The following is a 26840-nucleotide window of genomic DNA, read 5'->3' as shown; positions in this document are numbered from 1 at the left end:
CACTAGAAAAAAAATCAATGCAGCTTTTCAGCGTGATTCCAGAATAACCTACTAGAGTATAACTTAGAAAGGAGCAGTTTTTAGAAAATGAAGTTGGACGTATTGAGCGCATCAGGCTGCTTCCACCTTCCTTCTGATATTTCAAAATGAACACCAATTGTAAATTGAGCTCTTCCAAGAATCAACACTAATTATTACGTTTCTGAATAGTTTATTGAAGATTTCAAGAAAGTGCTGCTGTATTCCTGGACTCCTCCTTTATTCAATCAAACGTACCCTTCTTCTCCTGTAGAGAAAAAAAAATAGGATTATTTCACTGACCAGCAAGGAATCAAGATTTTTGTGCTGAATTATACTATCTTGCATCTTTATTTTTATTTCCATTTCATTTTTGGCCAACTCAATACATATATACATACATACATACATACATACATACATACATACATACATACATACATACATACACACACTTATTTTCCACACACCATCAGGTGTGGTAGATTAAAAGTGATTGATCTGAAGTCACCCAATCAGCTTTCATGCTAAAAAAAAGTATCTAGGCTAGTACATCAAATTGGCTCTCCAGAATATCTATATATCATTTAAATTCAGTTTAGCATATTAAATGCAAATCAAGACTTACATGCAGCTTCAAGACTCTTAACCATTGGAAAATCTGATAAATGTTCCCCAAAAATAACTTAGATAAAAGCCAAGATCAGACTGGCCATCTGTCACAATTTTATAGGAATAGCCATCATATTTTTTTTCTTCTAGCAGAAGAACATAAGAGATGCTCCTTAGTACATCTACTGCAAACTGCTGTGATATGCATGCCATTAAGATGTTTTTAACTGATATTAGGGGGGGAGGGGGAACCACTGCAACAAGTGATTCATTTAATGGGAAGCTTGGCTAGAGAGAATTAGAGAACTGAAAGAGACGTGCCGCCAGAGCCTATCCCCTGCACCAATGCTTAACAGATAGCAATTCAGATTCTGCTTCATTCTATTTCACTGCATCCACACAAAAAAGATCCTCATCACCTCTAGTTCTATCAACAATCTGTTTCTACTCTTGAACTGCTGCCCAGAGCCATTTGGTGAGATGGGTAGCCATACAAATTGAACAAATTGAATGAACAAACCCTTCAAATGTTCTACAAGAACCTAACACCCTGTTTCCTTACCTACGTATTGCAGACGACTTCTCTCTACAACGTTCAATTGTGTGGGCATATACTGGTTATTGGTCAACTGCAAAATAAAATTATTTTCATTGTAACATGGAGTATGTTCAAAAGTTGTTTTGAATTTAATATAATCCAAGGTTTAATAAGTTTGGAGAGGAAGTGTTTTCTTCTCTGGTGGCAGCAATCTATCAGGGCAACCTGGTGTACCCAAATATGGGATGGAGCATATTGCTTTTGCCTTTCAGCTCCAATCCAGGAGCCTTCACAGACTATTTTTGTGTTTTGACAGAAAATATAAATTTAGAAGACAATTTTAAAAATGTAGCATAGCATAAGCCAACAATATTTTTTTTACTAAAAATGGAAAACTAGAAATGACTGGGAGAAGAGGAAAAGTAAAGAATATATATATAAGCCTCAAGCATGTTTTCCTGGTCATTTTTCTCTGTAGCAACCTCTGACCTTATGTATTAATATATTTCCCATAACCTTATTTGCATGTGGCAAATAAGTCACTAGCCTTACTTTTATTTTACTTGGGAGGGCTTATAACCCTTAATTCAATGAGGTGAAAGCCTTACCTTATATGGGAGTGTTCTAATTTCATCCAGCTGATATTATCTTCACCTAAAGGATAAGAATTAAAGTTAGTAGGGGAAAATAGACTGAAATATTTCTGAAAACAAAATTAAGTTTAAACATTAAGTGCAACTTATGAACTTGTAAAATTGAGGGGAATTTTACAAAAGCTACTAATAGTAATTGGGTAGCAAGGGGCACAAGAAGGAGATGAATATTTTATTCCAAAGACTGAAACACAGGATAGTGAGCAATTGCAACTACTCTTAAGACTTAACCCTGAACTGCCCCTTGGAACAGATGCTGCCTAATTAGAAGGACAGTTGCAGCCAGAGGTACACTGCCCCTTAGGTGCAAGTGCAAAGCCATTGCATTCAGCTATTTAACTGCATCTCTGAATTGCTGCCATGCACCCCCTTACCACCCCATAAAGCAAATAATCTTTTCTGGTAATTGAAGGACAAGCCAAAGCTTTCTGAATCTTTACAAGACAGAGAAGAATTTGCTTGCTAGACTATTACAGATTTCCCCCCTGTGGCTGTCCCTAGCCATTTTCAAATGTTCTTATTAAGGGCATAAAGTGAAAGGTCAACCTTTCCACCTGCAACTAATTCTTAATGGCCGTTGTAATGTCAGAAACACTGCCAAGCCAGCCAATGTGCCAGTTTCAAGACCACATCTTGATTTCTTTTGCAAAACAAAAGGTTATATTAGGAATACAAATATTTCTTCTCCCTAGCTATTTGTCTGCAGCCATCCCTTCCCACATTTCATTGTGCCAATATTCAATGTCAAAGTTTTCTGAGGGGGGGATTGGTAATACACCACCATTGGGCTTCCACAAACAGTTGCTAATGGAACAAACAAAATGGGAGATGCCTCCCTCTTCTCCTCCCCCTCCCCCAGGCCCCCCTCTCTTGCAGCATTTGCTTAAGCCCAGCAAGTAGCATAAAGACAGATCTGCAACTGACCTGTTGATTCCAACCTTGCTAGCTGTGATGGTGGAAAACAACCAATGGTCCAAACAAACCTAAAAAAGCACAATCTCTTCACGTTGGGCTCCAATTTTAGAAGTTATCACAGGCCTTCCTGATCAGCCGCTTGAAGTTACTTGCAGAGTTTCAGCCCCCCGGCTGCTTAGGTGTTTCCTAGTCTTGGGGGCAGAGCTTCAGCCAATAGAAGCTTTTCCATACTGTAACAAAGCCTCCCCCCACAATAATGTTAGGAAAGTGCTTCTGTCCTCACACAGCACTAGTAACCGGAACTGAGAACCTAGCAAGTACGCATAATGTATTCTGGCATCACACTTCTGAGCTCTGAAGTCAGTTTTGCAAAGGGGAAATCAAAGACCAGAACAAAAAAGCTTAACATGGAATACAATGCAAGCACTTTTTGTTATTTCTTATGCCACTTACATACTTAACACATGTTTTGATCAGAGTTACTGCCCTTAGAGACTTAAATGTAGTTTTCTTTACAACTGCAGTTAATCATGTACTGGAGAAACTGGAGTCCAATTCACCTGTTTACTAAAAATTCACTTATGTCAAGAGATAATCCCCACACTTCAATTAAGCCATTGGCATATTGGTTGAAACTGAATAGTTACTATGGTTGAATATCTCTGCAGCCCAGTTATACAGCAAACATACTTATTTACTGAGTTTGTTATACCACCAACTTGGAATATCCAGCTTAGAATATAACGAGTCCCACAGTGAACATGCTGTTCATAGGATTTAAAGTACACCTTCTCTCAGTATGTCTACTGTTCATACTGACAAAGGACTTTAAAAAAACACTCTTCTCTTGCAAACCACCCAGGTACAAAAGACTAGGAACTCCAATCCATTACTTGGATGTTAAAAGATTCACTGCTGAATCCTGTTCACGAAGCAGTCTTTTTTCTTCAAGCACACTGAAACATGAAATTTGACAGAACTGCACTTCAGTTTTAAGTTGAGCATTGCTGTATCTAATGAACTGATCAAGAGCCAAATGTTATGAATTGCTTTCAAGACACATATAGACCTAGCTAGCACAACAAAGCCAAGAGTTCTGGAGGGCAACTTACATTAGATATATAAAATCCTATTTTTTGTCCATCAACTACATTAGATATAAAACCCTATTTTTCCCATCAAGTAGTAAGCAAAGTAACCTATACTTTTTGGTAAAATGCATGGATTAGAGTAAGGGGAGCTCTCAATTATTATTTTTTTACGTTATCACAATCATCATCCCACAGCCGGCCACCCATATTATATTAACTTGACACTATAGTTACAAAATACTACTTCAATACTACCTCAAACTTAAGAGAGCAACTACTATTAAAAAGGGAAAAATACCAATGCATTTATCTGCCTGACCATGAAAAGAGTTTTCATACAACTTTTAATATATAGCTAGTAGGAACTAAGAGCAATCATTCCTATACACAATGAAGGAGACCATGAGCAGTAAAATTAAGCATAGATTGAACTCACTTTCCCCTCCCATCAAACTCTCTAAAATGTCTTTGTCACAGAGTGAAGAAAGAAACAAGTCATATGCACGAAGAAATCACGGGTCTGAGGCACAAGTGTCAGCATCATTAGTCAGCTTGCCTAATGCTGATTGCAGGTTAGGCCTCAAACTAAGCACCGTACAGTATGAGAAGTGCTGCACTGAAATCCCACTGTCAGTAGTGTGATGCCAGAATACCCCCATAGCAAGATTACACAGAAAGTCACCAAGTTAGATTATAGTTCTTTTTACCTACCTGTATGCAGGCGACAATGAGAATCTTGGAGTAAGCAGGAATACTACATCCAGGTGCTAATGTCCACTGCCACTTGTGGTACTACGTTCCTCACAGTTATGCACTGCGGAAATGCTGTCTAAGTGCTGTTACATAGCAGGCCACTACTTTTAAACAGTGTCATATTGCAGTCTCAAACTCCAGAGAAAAGCATGCTGCCACAAGTGGTTGCCAAGGAGATGCCAAGAACTTTTTAAAAACAAATATACCACAAAATACGCACAGAAACAGAAATTCATTTATTACAACTAATAAGGATGTGGTTATATAGCATGCTATGATTGTTAAACATGGGTAGACCCTTGAATTGGAGTAACTTATGCATGGCCTAAAGGCTTAATGGCATGCAGAAGTAGAATAGTTATGCTTCTGCTCAAAAGGCATCATCTATTAAGTCTAAATATTTAAATCCATTTAGAAAAAGCTAAAAAGATGAAACATTCAATTCAATGAAAACTCCCCAACAATTGGTTTGCTACTGAGGGATCAGCCTGTTTGTTATCCTTTTGACATCAAGACTACTGTGCGTATTTTATATAAGGACGTTTGGCAACAGTAGTCCAATAAAGTGTTAAAAATCTACATCGGCCCCTCAACATTTCCTTCCCATTTTAATATCAGCCTAGTTTAGACAAAATGTAAACAAGAGATGAACCTTAGGAAGGAAATGGGACCATCAGCTTCCTTCACTCTTCCAAGATTACAGTACTACAAAAGAACATGGTTTAGGATATGTGCCAGCATCCTAAGGAAAAATGGCATGTAATCTGAAAAATAAACTGAAAATTAGTTTCCATTTCCATTTCCCCACCACTGTCAGTCTTGGTGTTTCCTACAGTGGGTGTCCATGAACACCTCCTTGAGAAAGCAGAACTGAGCTGTACGCAGCCCAGGATACAGTTAACGTCCACATTTGTATCCCAAGGGTTTCTCTACATCAGAAGTCAATGCAAGAGAACTGCGTGTGTTCTTTCCCCTTGGATGGTAACTTCTTGAAGCTTCTGAGAATATAGCTCAATTCAACCACAACACTAAATGAGAGGCAGTCCAGCAACCTTGAATGTCAGCTGTTTATCATTTCTTGGGTTTTCAAAAAGCTTGCACAGCACAAGCTTTTGAGTCAATCCATTTTGCAGAATGAAAATACGCAATAACTGATGGCAGTGAAGTTTCATACGCTGCAGTTATAAGCGGCTTACAGGTAACTGATTCTTCCTCAGCTTTAGGACATTTAAAGTAGGGATGGGGGATCACATATGGCATTCTGGTTATCCCAAGCTACTGGAGGTAGTAGCACAGAGAAAGTGTCAACAGTTGAAAGGAAAAAAACCAGCCAAAACAGGATGCCTGCAAGTAATCAGTACTGACTTGCCAAAGGTTTTATGCCCCCCCCCCTCAACAATCTTCTGGGGGGAAAAGGTAGAGTAAATGCAAAATTACCCAGAGTAACTGTTTTAAACAGATATAAAATGGTTCCCCATGAGGGCAGAAAAAATTCCCCACCCTTATTTAAAAGATTTAAAGCACCCCAAGTTATTGAATTAAAAAAAAACAACTTAATCACAGAACATTCTCTGATCTGGTTCGTCTTCATTTTATCAAGCCATTGTACCTTTTCCATACCAGGAAACTGTCCACCCAATATTTTTGGTACGAGGGGTATATAGTCCAAGACAGCTTAACGTCTTACAGCATTTTAATAAATATAGAATGATTCAACCCTACCAAGTCAACAGCACAAGTTGATACTATGTTGCCCAAGAAAAAAGATCTTTCAATTTTTAATGATGCTTAGATTTCTGTATGTCAGGCTTTTATCTAACAGATTACTATTTTAATCCTGAAACTTCAAAGGATATATCATTTCTGCATTTAAGTGAAGTTTTGATATTAAATACACAAATGCCCCCCAATGCTCAAACCTTTTGGATCAAGATTATGCTGGTGAAAATCAAGGGGAAAATGATTCCTTTCAATCTTTGGATTGCAATTTTAATAGATATATTCAATCATCAAGGATTCTGTTAAGAAAAGGTCCAGTGGGCGCTTAAAAGGCTTAACTAGGAAAAAGAATTAGAAGTGAAATAGATCAACCAGATCTCATATTTTGAGTCTTATTAAAAGAATGAGATGCTAAATAACATAGTCATGCTATGATTTATAACAGCTGGCATGGAAACGCCCTTTGGAGAGACAACAGCCAGTACTATTGGATGTGCCCTTACCCATTTCCTTCCCACCTCCTTGTTCAAAACTGAACTACATCATTTATTAAGTTAAAGATCTATTTCACCAAAACCCAGTTTGCTTCCTCGTTGTAAGGAAGTTAAAATTTCAAATATGTAGTCTTGAATAATTATAGTCAAAGTTTTGCAGAATTGTCAGCTTTTCTAAGGGTAAGACTTCATTGTGATATTAAATATTGAAGTTCAAGTAGATTTTAAAATTGCACAGGTATTTTAGACTTGATGGCATGGAAGCTTCCCAGCCACATATATTGTGCAACACTCCAGATTTCAAGAAATGCATTGCCTTTTGGAAGTGTTATTTGCCCTCTATGCTCAGAAATGTATGATAAAAGAATCTTGCTACGTATAGACTATTTATTTTAAGCACAGTAAAAAAAGTTTACACTTGGGATTTCATATGGCACACGGTACATTGCCATCAAGGTAGGGACGTTATACATCAAAAAAGCTAAGTTTCGAACACTGCATTACATAATTAGACTTGTTTTTGCCCAGATCACTTACAAATTCTAAGTCATTTTAAGTTTCTAACATCCATAAAAACGTAGCTTTCTTACTAAAATGCAAGAATCAAAAAAAAAGTAGTGTCTAAACAAGACAAATAAAACAAACTGGAATGAAAAATCTACAAGTCACAACTAAAATCGGGGTTTTTTGTTTGGGCCTTCATATTCTTCTCTCCCTCTCCCATAAGCTGCAGGAGTTCCAGGCCCCATTCCTCTAGGGCCCTGGCCGCCTACAGGCCCCGCACCTCCCTGTCCAAATCGCTCAGGGCGCTATGAGAACAATTAAGAGTTCATTATGTGTAGTTGATGTCCATGTGTGTTTAGAATTTATATTAGAAGGTTCCGCAGTCAACGTTCGTCGATACAATCACCATTGAGTCGATCCACAGGTACCGGGAACATAGAAAGGAAAAAAGGGTAATTTAATCATTAGTTTAACTTAATACATGTCTTGTGGTATGTTCCCAACTTGATCCATTCTGAAATGTCTGTTTCAGCAAACAGATATTCCCTGAAGTGCTAAAAATTCAAGCATTAGTATGGGCTTGAACCAAGAATTCTCTTTGAAAGAAATTCTGGTTATTTGCTACAATCGCTAATCTACACCGTCAGTGAACAAGGTACAAAGAAGCAGCAGCTTCCTAAAGCATCAGCCATCTTATATAAAAAGCAGATGCCTATTTAAAAGGTATAAGACCACATTCTTGAAGTTACTTGGATCATGTCTACTTATTTAAATGGTTTTCAAAAGCCACTGACCGAAAGTACAAGAAATAGTATGCACCTGGTTAAATTGCCAAGACAAGACAACCACTAAATGTTTGCACAGTTAAGCTTCTTTAAATAGTTCCACTGCGGTAGAGGTCCTATGATTTCAGAGTAAAGATTAGCAAAGAGTCCATTATTATTTTGCAGTATCTGAATGCATTCCAGCTGGTCTCCCCTGAATCCACTAAAGCTCAACTAAGCTAAAATAAAGCAGACCAGTTCACTTTTCGATTTACCTGATCTTTCTTCATTTCTTGATTTACCAGGCACAAGGGAGGGTGTAATGAATCAAAGATGTTGATGTTGGTATTATTGGTGCTTTCAGGGCAGCATAGGAACTATTTTACCCCCAAAAAAGTTTTCCAATGCACTCAAGCTTAACAACAGAGCCAATTCACTCAGTATAATTCCTCAGACTAGCTGTATGAATCCTTTAACTAGATACGCATGCAGATGTTCTTTGTGAAAGGCTCACACTCAATTTGCTCCCCAGTAACCCCACAAACAAAAGTCTAGATTCCAGAATGCTCCTGCCACAATCATCACAGATGAGAAAACATATGCATGAGCCCTTCACTGATTTGCATAAGTATCCAATCATGGAGTCACTGAGAGTCTGGATTTCTAGCATATAAGTAAAACTCCATCAGATTTCCTCTAACAACTGGCTTACAGTTATTAGACTGACAAAGGACGAGTGTCATGAATGAACAAATTCAGTAAAGGAGACAATTTCCTAAGTTTCTAAATTTACATACTTTAGAAAGACAGCACAGTGCTTCACTGAAATTTCAGGCTTTTTTTTCTAGTGCCACCAATTACAAGTGAATGAGATACTTAAACGTTTGATACACTGCATTGTTAATTTTAATGTTAACACACATCCAGGTTTTACCAGACAACCTATTTCAACAGAAGTCTATAATAGCAGACTCCTTTGAGCTACACGGTCAAAACAGCAACAGGGCATCTTAAGAACTTGGGGTTAAATAAATGGTATTGGTTTTTATGTTAAGTGACACATGAGCTACAAGTAGCCCATCTCATGTAGCAAAACCTTCAGTACTAGAATAGCCTCCACCCCTTCCCCCAACACTATTTTATGTGTTAGATTAAACTCTTAAGGTGAATGTGTACCAGACAAGAAGGATTAGACTTAGATTTTTCAGTAATTCTATTTACCAGTTGTACTACCATACTACTCCGAGGCTTCACGTAAATGTGAAATCAAGAATTTCTCTGAAGCCTACAAGTACAGGAACAGGAAGTAAAGTTCAAAGTGCTTGGAGAACAAGTGTACTGTCTGCAGATACTATGTCCCTGAATATTGGTGACAACAGGGGAGGAAGCTACTGCTTTCACAGACATCCCCCGAAGCATCCGGTTAACCACTTTGGGAATAGGATGGATCTTTAGTTTGATCCAGCAGCTCCGTCTATAGTCAGGAAACTTAAAATAGCACCATAACCAAATCATGTATTATTTAAGAGTCAACAAGCAACTTGCTCAAGAAATAGTTTGCTAATGAGTGGCCTACCTCAAGAATTGCTTCTTTCCTCATCATCACATATTGTGTGTCAAAAGCCAATTTGTACAAGAGAGGTAATTTAAATATTCTCTACCTGTGATGAACCCATTAGATTAACAAGTAGTAAAAGTATAGTGTAATTATATTTTAGACTTATTTTCGTCTCTTTACTTTATACACATTTCTATGCACCACACTTAACTCAAGTTCAGAAAGTGACATAAGACCACTTTTGCTCGTTAAGGTAACTCAACAAGAATGTGTGCTCCCCATCCCCTTCCAGGCAGATTGTTAGATTACAGAACTAAAGGCTCCTTGCAAGTTTAGCCAGACAACTCCCAACCCAACTGATCACAGGAAAGTCTGCTAATATCCATTGCGGAAATTTCTGAGCAGACCTGTAACCATACTGGCAAAGTCTAGACTTAGTTTTACATTGCTCAACAAGCTTCTTGCTATTAACATACTGCTGGAAAAGGGAAGCCTATCTAAAAGTGTAGGTTATAGAATTAATGCAAAAAATAAAAAAAAATCTCTAGAACTAAAGTCAAGCTGCCACAGGATACGTTACCATATCGCTTCCCATCATAGTGCCACTCATAGATGTTTGTCCAACTCCGGGATTGGTCTCATAGCCAAGGCCAGTGCCACCTGCTAATGGTGGGAATTTCTGAGCAGTTGTACCATAGGGATCTATTTTAAAAAATAATCAAATGATTATGCATCGGATAGATCCCAATGACTTGTGCAAGTGAGTTTAATTGGAAAGCATTTTTACCTCCCATGTTCATTGCACTGGTACCGCCCATTCTCATGTCTCTTTCTCTCTGAAAAGACAAACAGATATTTTTAAGAAGTAAACCCCTTAAAAGCCCTGAAATACACACCTGGATTAGAAATGGGAAACAATGACTTCTAATCCTGTAACAAAAGCCAGCAGGATGACCAGCTCTAAGACAGCAGGTACCAATCCTCCAAGATCCAGATTTACATCATCAAAATTGGGAAGTCTTTTAAGTAAGTATTAAAACTTATTCCTAGGGATCATCTGGGCAACTAGATTACTGGGATTCTTCCAGCCCTGACTTACAGGATCCATATAACCCATTCGAGTGTAGCTTTCTTCTCTCTGTCTTCTCATTTGTTCTTCCATCTCACGTTGACGGATCATCATCTCTTCTTCCCGCCTACGTCGCTCTTCTTCTTGCCTTTAAATACAATTGTTCTTTTATAATTTGTACTTTTAGAAGACTTGACTAGTGTATCAATTCATTTGACCACAAAAGCATACTTTATTCAAGCGAAGAACTAACCCTTCAAAATAGTTACTGTAAATAAGCCTTCATGAATTACAATAAACAAATCTATTGGGAGGAGACAAGGCTGAACTAAACACCGCGCTAATCCTCCACTAGCTCCTTCACTTGGGTCTAAGCAATTTTTGATTGTCCACAGCTACATACAAAACGTGTAGTTAAATACAGGATTAATAACAAGATTCAAATTACCTCAATTGAATTTCTTTTCGTTTCTGCATCTCTTGATTGTGAAGTTCTTCCATGCGTCTCAGTTCCTCTTGACGCCTCATGAGATCTGTAAGTATGATCATTTAAGCAACCAGTTTAATAACAGATTGAGTTTCTATCAATTAAAGACAATCTAATTTTGATGGACATCCCTGAAATCATTTATTAAATGCAAAAAGCCTAACAAGCAAATTTGTATACAAACAGGTTTGTCTCCAGATTATTTTAGTGAATGACTCATACATACAACACTTAGGAGACAGATTACTATTTAGCCAGTTGATGGAAGACAAATATTTTCAGCACCACCTTTTTCTGAAACAGCAGTGTAAGACTATAAGAGAAAGAAAACTTGAGAAAAAAATGGGAGAAAGCTAGCAAAATCTCAGCCAGAGGTCTGTGCCCTATACCTTGGCGTAAAAGGTTTGCCTGATGCTCATGATAAGCATCCTCCATCTCGCTTTCCAGTTTGTCCTTGGCATCTTTCATATTTTTCTCTACTTGATCTCTCTGCTGTTTCTCCATTTCATCCAAGGATTTCCACCGCTGAGAATATTCATACTCAAAACTTCCAGGTTGCGCAAATCGTGGTGGAGTTTCTCTTTCCCTAAAAATCCAATTGAAAATGAAATGGACATTTATAGTTTTCAAAATAGCTAGCAATGATGCTGACAAAACAAACATATTAGTATGTTTTATCATACTACATAAAACACTTTTCTTCATCCACAGATTGCTATTGTACTGCCACTCAGAAAATCAAGTACAGAAGTATCTGTAGTTTTAAGACCGTTACAGAGGAAGACGCCTTTGACTTTTTCAGTGAACTTTTGAAAGGCACCATTCCATCAAAATAGTTAACAGAATGAACACAATATGAGCCTGGCTGGAACTGTCAGGTTTCTGCACCATCTCCTGCTAACAATGCCCTAATTTTCAATTTTTCACTTCAAGTGGACTACTGTGCCTTTTCAATTTGTCTTTTTTTTAAAAGCCTATAAAATATAAGATTTGACCACAAATTCTGATAGTACTATTGCTTCTCATCAGTCTATATGTTTATTCCTGTTGCCTTTAATTTACGAAGTTTGATATTGTTCTAGATAAATTCAAATTGCAATTATTTATTTAAGCAAAGATCCCTTAAGTAGTACGTTAATACACATAACTCTTTAAATGTTATTTGCTTAAAAATCTAGAAGGCATAAGAACACTAAATTTAAATTATTTCAAAATAAAACTGAATGTTTTGGACATATTTAAGCTACATAAATTCATCAAATGAAACAATTCCATTTTATTTAAGTATTTTAGGTGAGCCACTCTGGCTGTAAAAAAAACTGAAATTACTTAATGAAACTGAAAGTAAAATATACATAAAATATCTTAATTCAAAGTAATATAAACTTTTCCAGAAAATTTCTAATTTACATTATTGAAAACAGGAATGAGTCAAATCATAATATGGAAAGGCATACTCCTCTAGATAAGCTGTAAGATTAACAGGGAACACATATTCTAAATTATGACATACAGTTTAAGTTGTGGCAATTCTACACGGTTACATCTGCTTACTTTTGATACATTGGATTTTTCTGAGCCAGCTTTTCTGGAAGACCATCTTCATCATCCAACTGCTCAAGAGGCTCTACAATAACTGGCCTAGGAGTGCTGAAAATCAGAGACAAAGTATTGAGTTTGGTTTAAATACTGGCCTTTAAGCTTAAAACTTTTATTTAAATTTTCAGTCCAGTCTTCAGTAACTAAACTACATAAAATAGAGGCCTACTTACGTTGTCAGAAGAAAGACACCTTCAGTACAACGTTCAAATGCCTTTCGCGCTGCAGGCTTAGATGCAAATTCCACAATGCCCTTTCCTGAGGATCTGCCACGATCATCTACTATCACAATAGCTCTTTCAATTGGACCAAACTGAGAGAAAGCTTCTTCCAACAATTCATTTGACACATATGGGGAAAGATTACGCACAGAAAGAGCAGCAGCATGGGTGGCAAAACGCACACGAAGCTGCCTTCCTCTCATAGGAATATCATCAAGTTCTGCCTTTGCAATTTCAGCCAAAGCTCTAGATTCCTGTGAATAGATTAATAAATCTTAATTTAGAAGAATGTTCAACAATGTAAGAATCTTAGTATTAAAAGTCTTTGTAAAAAGCCCTGGAACATTCATGCTTACCAGTTTAATAAAGCCAAATCCTTTTCCCTTGTTAATGAAGACTTCCCCTGGTTCACCATATTTGCAGAATAATCTCTTAAACTCATCTTCAGTGATATCAGCAGGCAAATTCCCAACAAACAGCCGGCAGCGCTGAGTATATGTTTTCTCTCCAGGGCGTCTCAAAAGTGACAGATTTGCTTTAAAACCCTAACAAAATTAAAGACAAAGTTAATGTTTGTATTTAAAAGGCACTCACATTTTATCTATTTCCCCCTTGCACATATAGTATCATGCAAGCACAGACTTTGACTGCACTCATAGCTTACTCCATATCCAAGCCAACACAGTAGATCAGCCTGGAAATAGCTGCTTTTGTATGCTATTATCTTTTTCATAGTTACTTTCATTTACATTTCAATATTTGAAGAGAGTACTGAGCATTCTGATAACTTTCCATTTAGATAAGACTTGATGGATCTATCACATACCCAATTCACAACCATCACTGCCCCTGCAGTATTTTAAAGAAATGGAGAATGTTCTTAAGCACTGGTTGCCTGTGTATATGATGCACCAGACAATATATTTACATAAAAAAATAACTATTTTTTCTATTGCATTTAAATGTAAGCTTCTCTTTCACAAAATTGTAGAGAACATCTCAAAATTGAATAGTTACCCTTTATCCAGCCATGAAAGAAATGTAATGCCTGTCCTGCACCCTTCACTTATTCTGAAAGCTAAGGCACTATCACTGCATTTTATAAGTACTTCACAGTATGCCTTTCCAGGTTCCCCATTAAATTTTGTCTAATAGAATCTATACTAGTAAGAAATAACAAATTCAAATACTAATGAAACATTAAATCTGCACCATATATTAAAATACTAATCATAATTATAGCCCAGGACAGCTAGTAATGTGGTTCCACAAGATCATAATTATGTGATTTTACGTTAACTATATTATATATTTTATACATGGCCTAAGACAATTCCTCTTCATTCAATGCAGCTGAGACAAGTCAAAATATTGGATATCTGTTATCTAAACTGTCTTGTATAGGCATCACTATTACATTTTCTGCCAAGCCACTTAACATAGCACTAAATTTCATTTATTATTTATTTCAATATCTCTATTAAAAGTATCACTATTCCAATACAACTCATCATCACTATCATATTCATCTATGATATTATGAGGCACACTTTTTCAGTATTCAAAAATATGCAACTATATATATATAAATCATGCCAAAAAATGCCACATGAAATAGGCAATCTATCATATCATTCGTGTAGGAAACTGAATTCAAACTAGAAAATGAAAAAAAAGTTTCAAAGCATCACAAGTGCCATTGCAAATACTCATACTACCCTACCATAAAAACAAAGTAGCCAACAATGGCCCTGAAGAAAAAAACATCAGGCTTAATTTACTTCACATAAACCATTAATGCAAAGCATATGGCTCCTTGATTTAATAGTGGCATCTGCCAACCATGCTTTATACATCTTTATGTAAACCTATTTATGGTTTAGTTACTAAATCAGGTTACCAGATAAATGGGCGAACTTATGGTAAACCTACTTTTTCAGAATGCACATACCAAACCACAATAAAACTAAAAGAGCAAGGATTACTTTATTAATACTGCATTATTAATACTGCACTACAATGTTGCTCACCTTGAGAGTAACTAGGTCGCCACTTTTCAGCCATTGCGGCAAATAGACTTCAAAATGGGGTTAAAGGAGACATGAGCAAATTTGGAAGTTTATTGCTCATCTCTACTGTGGCATACTACACATTTTTAAATATAAACATACACCTTCCCCTTTTCTCCCACAACAATCATCCTGTGAAGTGAGTTGGGAAAGTGAGAAATGCAGTCACCCAACCAGCTTTGGTACTTAAGGGAGGCCAAAAGCTCAAACTTCTGCTTTCTAAGTCAGCACCATCATCACAGGAAACCGTCTCTCTATATTGCATCAGTATATGTCTGGGGACACACACACACACACAAGAGAACTAGTGTGCTGTAGAGGCTCAGACACCACGCTAGACACTTGGAAACCATCCTAGTTCTGCCTTGGACCAGGCATTCAACATCTGCTCTAGGAAATCACTTCTACTGTAGTTCCCCGCATATTATTTTGGAAATGATTGAGTTGGAAGGTCTTCTATTCCAAATCCCTGCTTAGGCAGGAAACCCTACACCACTTCAGACAACTGGATATCCAACATCTTATTAAATAAGATTGTTGTTGTTCCACTCTGCCATTGCCAACTTCCTAGATCTGTGACTGGTCCCAAGATCATGGAGAGTTCCTTGCAGTGAAGGCGGACACGTAGGAACACACGATATGTGTGTGATCTGTGCGATCAAGGATAAGGCCATTAATCACTCCAATGCACTTTGATCAGGAGCAGGGATACGGCTTGAGCCAAAGAGGCATTACGGACTTATGCACCCTTACCATCACCGGCTCGCTCAAATGTTTCAACTTGTACAAGCGTGTTACAGGGAAAGGTGGACCCTGGTGGACATGTGATCAATGACCCGCCACTCAGCGGCAACTCCACTAGTGCGGACCATCTGTTAGCGATTTATCGCTCTTGGGGGAAAGGGGGGTTACTCATCTTAATAATTTATCTTAATAATTTATATCCCATAGCAAAAATCGGGACTTGGACACAGCAAGCCGACTCTGTTCCGGGAAGATCAAGGGTGGCAGCTCTTTACGAAGGAAACCATTTCCCCCCACCTTGAAAACCAGAGCTCCTCGATCGCCGCCGCCACGCCCCACTGCAGAGAGCAGCCGGGGAGGCGCCTCCGGCCCTCGCGCGTGCGCATTCCGGCGCCGAAAAATGGCGGCCGAAAGCGCCGTCTGGGGGTGGGAGGCGCGCGGGCAGAGCGGACAACCCGGCGCCATCTTGTGTTACGGCAGAGCCGGGAGGGGCCGCCAGCGGTTCCGCTTACCTCAGTATCGGAGACCTTCTCGTCCCCGCCGCCCTGCTGCTGCGACGGAGGCGGGTGCTGGTGCTGAGACGAGTGCTGGTGCTGGCTCTGCCCTCCGCGCCTTTCGCCGCCGCGGTGTTGCTGCCCAGGCCCGCCGCCACTCTTGGGGCCGCCTCCTGGCTGGGGCCCTCCGGGGCCTCCTTTCAAGCCACCGATCGGTCCTCCTCCTCCTCCACCTCCGGGAGACGGGCCGGGTCCTTTCTTGGAGCCGGCCGGCCCGGAGCTTTGGTTCGGCGGCGCGTTACCCTGCTGCTGCGACGGCTGCGTTTCCCCGCCTCGGCCGCCGCTCTGGAGCCCTGCGGGGACGGCGGCCGCAGAGGCCGAACTCGGTGTGGAGATGGAAGAGGCGGAGGATGAGGTGGCAGGCGGCGCGCCGATCTGGTTCTGGTTCTGCCCCAAGGAAGGCGACGAGGCTGCCGGGCTGGAGGAAACGGAGGCCGCGGAGGAAGGTGGGGTGGAGGTCGAGCTCGGCGGCTTAGGAGGCTCCGGCTTCGCCGGGCCGCCGCCGCTCATATGGTGATGGCCGCCGCCGCCGCGCGATTGCACCATGCCGCCCCCGATGCTCGGCGGCGGCGAACGGAAGTCATGGTTGCCCGGGAGGCCGCCCCGGCCTCCGCCGCCGCCGCGCCGGTGGAAACCGCCGCCGCGGCTCCGAAAACGGTCTCTCGACATGGCAAATATGGTGGCGGTTGAGGTGGGGCCTGACGGCAACACGACGCTGTTTTCTCCTCAGAGTCCGACGAAAGACAAGATGGCGCCAGACGCAGAGATTGAAAAAAACAGCCTCGCGGCCGCCTTTGTCTCCCCTTTTATAGCCTCGGCAAACAGGCGCAGTCCCCGCCTTTCCGGCTTGCTTTTTTTTTTCCTTGAGTGAGCCAATAGAAAACTTCCCCAGCCAGATTGACAGCTTTCCGAACCGATCGCCAACAAAGCAGGATGGGGAAAAGGTGGGGGGGAATAAACGGCGGCCGGCTTCAACCCCCCGGGGCTCCGTCATTCGTCCATTCGCGAGCCGTAATACAGAAAAAGAGCGACTCGAAGTTCTTTCGACTTACGCTTCCACGGATTGGATCGTTTGGTTCCCAATAGGCGGGGCCGGGTGGCGAATGGGCGGGGTTCTAAACGGTGCGCATTGTCTTGCAGCGGACATGGAGAGGGCACGTGGTCTGGGCTGCCCGAATGGCCGTTTTGCTTACCTCGAGCACCTTTTCTCTCGAGCCTCCACTATATTTTACTATCGGGATGCATTCCCTTTGAGAGTCATTCATAAATAAATTTAGATTTATCTCTTCGGTTCTCCTCCCTGTTCCTGCTCGACCACATTTAAACAACAGGGAAAAGAATAAAGTATTGAGCAAAAGGAACAGAAAGCAGGAGTGGGGAAATAGAATTAGCTCGAGAGCTCACCGGTGCTGATCCTGGGCTCCTGTCATTAAACCCGATTCAAACTTCCTTATGTCCCCATCTGGAGACGCCAAATTGCTGATTTCTGTGTGAAAAACTATCAGTGGTAGCTGCTTCTCTCAAACTATAATTTCACTATCAGTGGTAGCTGCTTCTCTCTTAAACTATAATTTCAAATTGACCCAGATTTGCAATAAGCACAGCCTTTTTTTTTAGAAGTTGTCACATGCCAAATTGAAGACAAAACATTTTTTTTCCTTTAAGGAGAACTGCCAATTTTATGTTTATTTCTTGGCAGGATTAGAAATGTGTGTAGCCACTCTTGTCTCTTCCGAAAGGATGCATCTTGCCAAGTTTCAAATGATGAAATTTGAAGAGGTTATGCTTATTGCTGTATTCAACAGCAACCAAGTAAATATTGATGTTCTGAGTATGATGAAAAAGGCCAAATACAAAATGCTGAAAATAGACCTGATAATGTATTTAATGTGTTTGATAGGATTCTGCCATACTCTTTATTACAGGGGTGAAATTCAGCAGGTTCTGACAGGTTCTGGAGAACAGGTAGCGGAAATTTTGAGTATTTCGGAGAACCAGCAAATACCACCTGTGGCTGGCCCCAGAGTGGGGAGGAAATGGAGATTTTGCAGTATCCTTTTCCTACCACGCCCACCAAGCCATGCCCACAGAACTGGCATTTAAAAATTTTGAATTTCATTACTACTTTAATATAGTTTACAAAAAGGCTTCTGTGCCTTAGTCTATGGCAGTATTTCTCAAACTTGACATATTTAAGACATGTGAATTCCAATTCTCAGAATTCCCCAGCTGGAGACAGAAAAAAAAAATCAAGGTGACAGTCATATAGTGAGACAACTGAAGCTCTTCCTGCTTTTATGTGTATCATACAACACTTGGATCTCCTGCAAGAAACATTTGAATAGGAGACCCCTCTTTTACAAAGCACAATAGCAGTGTCCTTCAAACACACTAAAAAAAGGGGGGGAAGCCATCTCATATCTTACACAATTTGTGCCTTTAGTTTTAGAAAATACTATTTTTTTTCTTGTGCTCTGAATCTGGCCATAATGTGACTTGAAGGTAAGAATCCTGAATACATCCACATTAACAGGGCATTCCTTTCAAATCCCTCATGAGGGATTTGAGAATGAATATTCATAATGTTTGTATTTTTAGGATCGTGCAGAGGTTTTCCCTCCACTTTTTCTTTTCTTCATATTGTGCATTTTTGTACCATCAGTTTTCTGTTTGTTTCAATTTAATGCACTTTAAAATATTTCTTTCAAAGATCCGCACATATTATACTTTGGGATACAAAGTGAAAAGCACACTGCAACAATTCTCACCACCTATTTGGAATAGTCTTCAAACACATAATTCCTTTAATTATATATAATCTTGTATTCCTAGTTTAAGTTGGCTGGATTTGTTATTTATTTTCCTTTACAGGAATACCTTTCTTTAAAATGGGACTGACGGGATCTCCCCTCATAGGGTCCCCACAGAAGCAGTCCCATGAATCAGGTTGCTTTGAAAGCTAGTAACTGGCCCAACCATCCTGGGTCAAGGGAAACCTGAACCTGAGTTTCTAGTCTAGTTCTGGTCTCAGTCATTAAAAAGAACTGGATTCTGCCAGCTACAGTAGTGGCAAAAATTGTGCAAACCTTTCTGGAAAAGTGTATTTTCTAAAACTAGCTAATAACACCACATTTTGGGAGGGTACCATAAAATTATATATCAATGGAAAGATAATTTAATCAAGAATGTAATGCAATAACTTTTATGAAGGATGTGCAATTAGAATAGCAGCTATAAAGAAGAAAAGTGAAATGAGATATAGAAAAAATATCACCATAGAAAAAAATGAGATATAAAAAAATGTCAGTTAATACTTAGTTGGGTAACCTTTAGCATGAATTACGGTCTTACAACGTCTTCCCATGGAGTGGACCAAGTCTTTGAGTTCTGTAGCCGTTATAATGTGAAACCAAGATTGAATTATTGCTTCTATTAACTGGGTTTTATTGCTGGGTCGCTTCTGACTAACAAGTTTCTTTAGTCGGCTCCATAGATTTACAATTGGGTTAAAGTCTGGGCTATTCCCAGGCCATTCCAGCAGTGGAATACGATTATCTTGAAACTCCAAAAAAAAAAGTGATGCTATTAACCATCAAACCTCAAAAATGTACTTTTCCCAAGAGGTTTCCATAATTGTGGCCACTACTATATGTGTTGTGGGTGCTGGCTGTCATTCAGACAAATCAGCCATCAGCAGGCACATGGAGATAAACAACTACTACAAACCATTCAAAAGAGATAATCCAAAAGCTAAAAGGGAAACAAAAAGTCCATAATTTCTCCTCCACCAGCAATCAACCCCCATGTGAGTAGAAATTAGCACCGATTAACACTGCATCAACAATCAAGTAAACAATACCCTGATCAAGGCAAGCCACGTGTATATAAACAGAGCAAATCCCTTTTAACAGTGATGATGTTACCTAGGCAGGTAATCAAAAGTCTATAAGAAAACAACCAAGTTCAGGGAGTAGGAAGGACTTTGCAGTTCTGTTGCCAATGACCACTTTCCATTGCTTCTGTCAACAAAAGGAAAAGGTTGCTATTTCCTCAATACTATTTGAGGAAATAGTATACTCAATACTATTTAGTGTTGTGCACTCCATGAGCTCCTCCTAGGAGCTGTTGACCATGCCAGTTACTGCCAGTTACTGCCAGCTGTCCTTCCCTTATTGAATCATATGGGAACTAGGCAGCGGTGAAATTCAAACAATTTCCCTACCGGTTCTGTGGGCGTGTCTTGGTCATCATGTGACTAGCTTGGTGGTCATGTGACTGGGCGGGCAACAAGCAGGAGCCTCACAGAGTCACAGAGAGCTCAGAAAGCCAACTGTCACGCTTTACCAAAAAAAAAAAAAACACAAAAGCTATACCTCTGACTCACCCACAATGCAAAAGCAGCTGGACTTCACATACACACAAAAGGTTGTCACAGCTGATCGCCGAAACCCCTTTTTTAAACTTTTTTTTAGCATTTTGCCCGAACTGATAGTAAAAAAAATGCTTTAAAAACGTTTTTTTTTTAAGTTCCAATGATCAGCTGTGATGAGCTGTGCCTTGCGATCCATCAGAACTTTTTTTTTTTACTTTTTAAAGCCTTTTTTTGCTACTGGTTTGGGTGAACCGTCCGGAACCAGTAGCATTTCAACCCTGGAACTAGGTCCAAAATGACTCAAGTTTTCCCTGTTCCTCTGTTTTTGCCACAGTTAAGGTGTGTACATAGCAGAGGGGTGTAACGAAAATCAAGAGGTACACTGCCTGATTCTCTTTGTAGACAATCCATTGTGCTATGACTGTTATCTTAGTGCAGGGGTGTCCAAACTTGGGAACTTTAAGACTTGTGGACTTCAACTCCCAGAATTCCCCAGCCAGGGGAATTCTGGGAGTTGAAGTCCACAAGTCTTAAAGTTCCCAAGTTTGGACACCCCTGTCTTAGTGTGAATCTAGCTTTTTTGGGGGGGGGGGAGAATACTAAGTCAACATTCAGAAATAGCTTAAGCGGTAGGTCACTACTAAAGAAAAGTATTGCGCCAGTCACTCCAATAGTTTGAATGGTACCCTGCCAGATACACAAGCCCACCTGACCTCACTCTAAGGAAGTAGTTGTTGGTTGCTTTTTCTCATGGCCCACAAAACTGGTTGAAAGAGGAAAAGTAGCCAAGAAGAATCTACAAAACCCTGCCCCTTAAATTGTCCTGCATTCGAACTGTAACGTCAGCACCAATCACAAGCTTGTTCCTGAAACTGTGCGGTGTCTGTTGACCTACTTTTCTGGCATTTCAAGGTCAGGAGCAATGCACACGGACACAGACATGAGGAAGAATCTTACGATTCCACTTTTTAGCTCCAGAGCAAATAGTTCCGTCAAAATCTGGACTGGAGGACTGTGGTAGAATACAAGCTTTGTACACAAAAGGCTAAGATTGATATCCCCTCATGAGAATGGTATATAGACTCTGGTCTGCAATGCAGTAAAACCACTGCCAGACATTGCTGGCAATGCAGAAATACACACATCAATGATTCTCGCAGTACAACAGAAGATTCTATACTCCTCCTCATTACAAAAATCACCACATTCTTGATTGAGTAATTAAAACACCCATAGGGGAGAACTAAACAATAAGAAATAAACCAATGCAAATTAGGTCCAGCATTATGTATCCAACATAGAAGTCCAATCCAGTCTTGTGGATTGAACCGTATTTTTCATAACTCCCAACAAATATTCCAACCAGCTAACACGCGATGGCCCAGATCTGCAGCGAGAAGGAAGGCGTGGCTGGGTCACATTTTGAATGCGGTCTATTTAGGGTTTATTTTTCTTAGCTTTTGTGGAATATTTGGCTGAAACAAATCTTGGCACAGAATGAACACACATTCTAAGTCCAATAGCATCCGTTCAATTATCTAGGCATGTGATGCTCACGCTGCAAAACTCCAGATTGCATTAGATGGAAGCAAACAGTGTGTAATTCTTTGCTGCCTCCTAGAGTTTATCCAGATGTTTGCATCACAGATCAGATAAGCTTAAATTGCTTGCAGATTTGCATTTGTGTTTATACTACAATCAGTGAATGTTGTTTACCCTAAAATTAGTTAATTATCGTGATTGCACATGATAAAGAAGGAACTTCTAAAAGCAATTCTATATTTGTATCTTTGCTTTCGTAAGAGACTGTATACTCTCCAAGTCGTAGTATTCCGCGGGTTCTGACCAGTTCTGAAGAACCAGTAGTGGGTATTTTGAGTAGTTCAGAGAACCAGTAAATACCACCCCTGATTGGCCCCGCCCCCTTCTAGTCTCTGCCTCCCGAGTCCCAGCTGATCAGAAGGAAATGGGGATTTTGCAGTAAACTTCTACTGGAGTGGGGAGGGAGTGGAGATTTTACAGTATCCTTCCCTGCCACGCCCACCAAGCCACGCCTACAGAACCGATAGTAAAAAAAAAAATTAATCCCACCACTGCTCCAAGACCATCCAAGGTGGTCAACTCATGAATTCAAGAAGAAGGAAGAAAGACACTAAATAAAAAATAGATCGTTTCTGAACTTTCTTGAGAGAAGGTGCAACAGAAAATGAATTGAATTCACAGATTCCCAGGACTGAAACAATGCCGAAAGGAGTCTGGTTCATTTATTAACTAAGTAAAACTAAATTTCACACGCAGAGACTTTATTTTACAATTTTGTGAAACTGGAAATCTATAAGGAAAAAAGCCCGAAATAACTTCCACTGTGGGACCGTGACTGCTCATGATTTTGAAGAGAACTCCAGGCTGAACAAGGAGGACCCCTGAAATGGGTAGATGGGTGATCATAAACGTCTGTGGGGATCTTTGGCCTGGCTAAGCGGGAAAGAAATGCCTGCCTGCAGCACTAATTTCTTGGAAGAGTGCTAAGTGCCCTCAGACGATTGGCAGATAAGCCTGAAGGCTGTGCTTCCACAAAATGGACGTCCCTTTCAAAGTTGCGTTTCCCAACAGCCATACGTATTTCAACCACTAGGTGTCTCAAAGCACAACCGCAGGAAGTAATGATGAAATACTGTAGGCTTTGCAAGGGCACCAATTTGGAGCAGTTTCTTGTATCTGCATCAAGCATCCTTTCACCAGTCCCCTTAGCTGGTTCCCACAGGTCCAACTGACCTGCAAAAGGCTTTTTAAGCCTTTGTCTAGACAAACAGAAACCAGAAACCAGGAAAGAAAAGAACAAAGAGATACACCGGGTGTCTGTCCGAGATGCTTGTTTTATTGGTTTGCTTTTAAAATGATGACTCTTTTGCATGATGCCTATCATCACATTGCAGAAGATGATATCACTTCTGCGACCTAGGTCTGCCTAGCCCCACCAAACTGCCGTCTTGCACTAAAGGAGTCCAAGGAAGCTTTCCGTAGGGACGCAGTGGCTCAGTGGCTAAGACGCTGAGCTTGTCGATCAGAAAGATCGGCAGTTCAGCAGTTCGAATCCCTAGCGCCACGTAATGGAGTGAGCTCCCGTTACCTGTCCCAGCTTCTGCCCACCTAGCAGTTCGAAAGCATGTACAAATGCAAGTAGAAAAATAGGAACCACCTTTGGTGGGAAGGTAACCGTGCGCCTTCAGCGTTTAGTCAGGCCGGCCAAATGACCATGGAGACATCTTCAGACAGAGGTAGCGCTTCGGCTTTGAAATGGAGATGAGCACCCTCCCCTAGAGTCAGGAACAACTAGCACATATGTGCGAGGAGAACCTTTACCTTTAGACAGCTTTCCACAGTCCTCTGTAAATGTTGAGAAGGCAACCAAGCCCTTGAGAGTTAAAACATGAAGGATGGACTTGAGATGACTAGTGGAAGAGCAGCAGGGAAGGATTTCTGGCTGTCTCTTCAGGGATCTCAAGCCAGAGAATTAAGCCAACGTCTGAGCCAAAATATAATTAGGAGTCAAATGTTGGAGCGCTGGTCATTCCTTCATCCCAACCAACAAAGACAAATGATATAGAAAGGTTATTTTAGATAATGGTTGTCTCTTACCCATGCTTAATCTGATGGAATTAACCCAAACACTTACACTTGGATAGCACATGAAACCATGAAGAAAGCAAAGGGAAAGGGCACATCAGACACATCATGACAATATTCATGTCACGAGCATAATTAGGCCACAATGCACGTCATGTCATCAGGCTCCTGCCCAATAGCTATGCTGTCTGGGTCCATATGCTAAATTGCAGTGTGGATAGATGAAGGATAGATGATATAGGGTGCCATGGGAACATAAACCCATGGAACTGTTTGCTAACTATCATATCTCAAGACTTAAACTGGACACCTAACATCAAAAACGTCATCAAAAAAGCACAACAAAGAATGTCCTTTCTGTGCCAATTCAGAAAGTTCAAACTGCCCAAAGAGCTGCTGGTTCAGTTCTACAGAGGAATTATTGAGTCTGTCCTCTGCACCTCCATAACTGTCTGGTTTGGCTCTGCAACCCAACAGGACAGACAGAGACTTCAGAGGATAATTAGAACTGCAGAAAAAACAATGGCTACCAATCTGCCTTCCATTGAGGACCTGGACACTGCACGAGTCAAAAAGAGGGCTGTGAAAATATTTACAGACCCTTCGCATCCTGGATATGTAAATTGTTTCTACTTCTACCCTCAAAAGACGCTATAGGGCACTGCACACCAGAACAACGTCACAAGGACAGTTTTTCCCCGAATGCCATCACTCTGCTTAACAACTAATTCCCACAGCACTGTCAATAATTTATCAAGAATGTATTGCTATTATTCATCACTTCCTTCCTAGTATCTATATCTCCCCACTTATGACTATAACCATGTTGCTTGTAACTTTCAATTTATATTGTTTCATTTGTTTTCTAGTACGATTTGATAGCTTATTAGTAACCCTGACTATCACTAAGTGTTGTATCTTTTTACTCTTGATGAATGTACTTTTATTCTCCTTACGTACACTGAGAGCACATGCACCAAAGACAAATTCCTTGTGTGTCCAATCACACTTGGCCAATAAATAATTCTATTCTATTCTTGGTGATGCCACTGGAGTCTTCTCTGTCAGCAGAGACTGCCTTACTTGCTTCAGGTCATGCATCCGTGATATTCTCCTCTAGATGAGGCAACCCTCCTACAGTTGTCCTTGACTTGGAAAAAAACAGATGGTGCAGCATGAAGCAGCTAAGCTCGTGAGTGGGATGACTAAGTATGAGCATATTATCTACTGCTAAATCAACCACAACCACAGGGCTAATTTTACAATCCCTCTTGCATGGACTTTCTCGTTGGTGGTGCTTACCCTCTTTGCTTAAAAGCTCTACCCTATGGTTGGTAATCCACAATAGTTTGGTTCCACTAATATATTGAGACACAAACAAATCAACACAAGCAAATCATATTGGAGTTTACTGTCATCCATGCCAGGAGACCTCCTTCCTTGCAGCCTGGACTGGAAGCAGTTAATCCCAGAAAGAAGACTGTCAGGACCCTGATTGATAATATTTATCAGGCGAGAATTCTAGAAAGTAGCCTGATTTCAAACAGGATAGACAATTTAGGGTGGCAAATTCTTGTCCATTTTCTTCTTATGCAGAAGGCTGGAAGGTTGCCTCTTTAGTAAAAAAAAATGCATTTTTTAAATTACCGGGTCTGTAGGCGTGGCTTGGTGGGTGGGGCAGGGGAAGGATACTGCAAAATCCCCATTCCCTCCCCACTCTGGGGCCAGCCAGAGGTGGTATTTGCCGGTTCTCTGAACTACTCAAAATTTCCACTACCGGTTCTCCAGAACCTGTCAAAACCTGCTGAATTTCACCCCTGGATGGGGGGAAGCAGTCTGCTCATTGTCTTGATAACTGACATTTCCACCAGTCTGAGAAGCAACTCTCACAATAAATATGAACCAGCCACAGGTGTCCATGGCAACTGCCAAGGGAAAAAGTCTTGAACATTGATATTCATTGGAATCTCTGCTCCCTTCCTGTGGAAGACTGATGGTCAAGCACAGAAGGTAGACCTCACTCTTCTGCCTCATCATGTCTCAGGTTCAAGTTCTTCCACCTCATGATGGTGATGTTAAGATTGAAGCACGCTTATGCTGTTGAAACCATTATCACTTTTCAAATTGCCAAAGAATTGGGGGGGGGGGAAGGGAAGGGTGAGATGGAATGGAGGCTCCAGACTTCAAGAAGAAGAGCCGTGAGACCCAAGGACACATCGGCAGGTGTTTGCCAAGACCAGAGACTCTTTCTCATAACAAAATAATGACTCTTAATTGGGCAATGTGACCTGCACTAATAGGGGGAGGGGGAAATCCATATTGCAACTATGTGGGTTTGCGCGGGAATTAGTTAGAGCTAGTTTTGTCTTCATCGGTGCTGAAATCATGTACTCAATAAGGTTTTGCATTCAGACTTCTGAGGATGTCGAAGACGCTTGCCTTGGTTGGGTTTGTCAGCTGGAACATTGACAGATGAGTA

General features: G+C 40.4%; 1 protein-coding gene across 4 annotated transcripts; it reads right to left on the bottom strand.

The window, feature by feature from the left end:
- Window positions 1-191: 191 nt before the first annotated feature.
- SFPQ (splicing factor proline and glutamine rich) lies at window positions 192-17165 on the bottom strand. Of its 4 annotated transcripts, none has more exons than XM_081961621.1 (12): window positions 16321-17165; window positions 13352-13540; window positions 12948-13249; window positions 12730-12825; window positions 11565-11761; window positions 11137-11221; window positions 10719-10836; window positions 10407-10455; window positions 10200-10321; window positions 1777-1822; window positions 1193-1259; window positions 192-286 (listed from the first exon to the last, which is right to left on the bottom strand). In XM_081961621.1, the coding sequence occupies exons 1-10, from the start codon at window positions 17029-17031 to the stop codon at window positions 1799-1801; spliced, it is 1893 nt and encodes a 630-aa protein (XP_081817747.1). In that variant the 5' UTR covers window positions 17032-17165; the 3' UTR covers window positions 192-286; window positions 1193-1259; window positions 1777-1798. The 4 variants fall into 4 exon arrangements, with proteins under 4 accessions (XP_081817747.1, XP_081817746.1, XP_081817745.1 ...); XM_081961620.1 differs by having other exon boundaries at window positions 192-283; XM_081961619.1 differs by having other exon boundaries at window positions 1777-7602; window positions 16321-17164.
- Between the last annotated feature and the right edge of the window lie 9675 nt (window positions 17166-26840).

The sequence above is a fragment of the Natrix helvetica genome (assembly GCF_964273705.1).
Source record: "Natrix helvetica genome assembly, chromosome: 9".
In the NCBI taxonomy this organism is placed as follows: Eukaryota; Metazoa; Chordata; class Lepidosauria; order Squamata; family Natricidae; genus Natrix; species Natrix helvetica.
The sequence above is the reverse complement of the archived record's forward strand: the minus strand, read 5'-3'. Positions and strand labels throughout refer to the sequence as shown.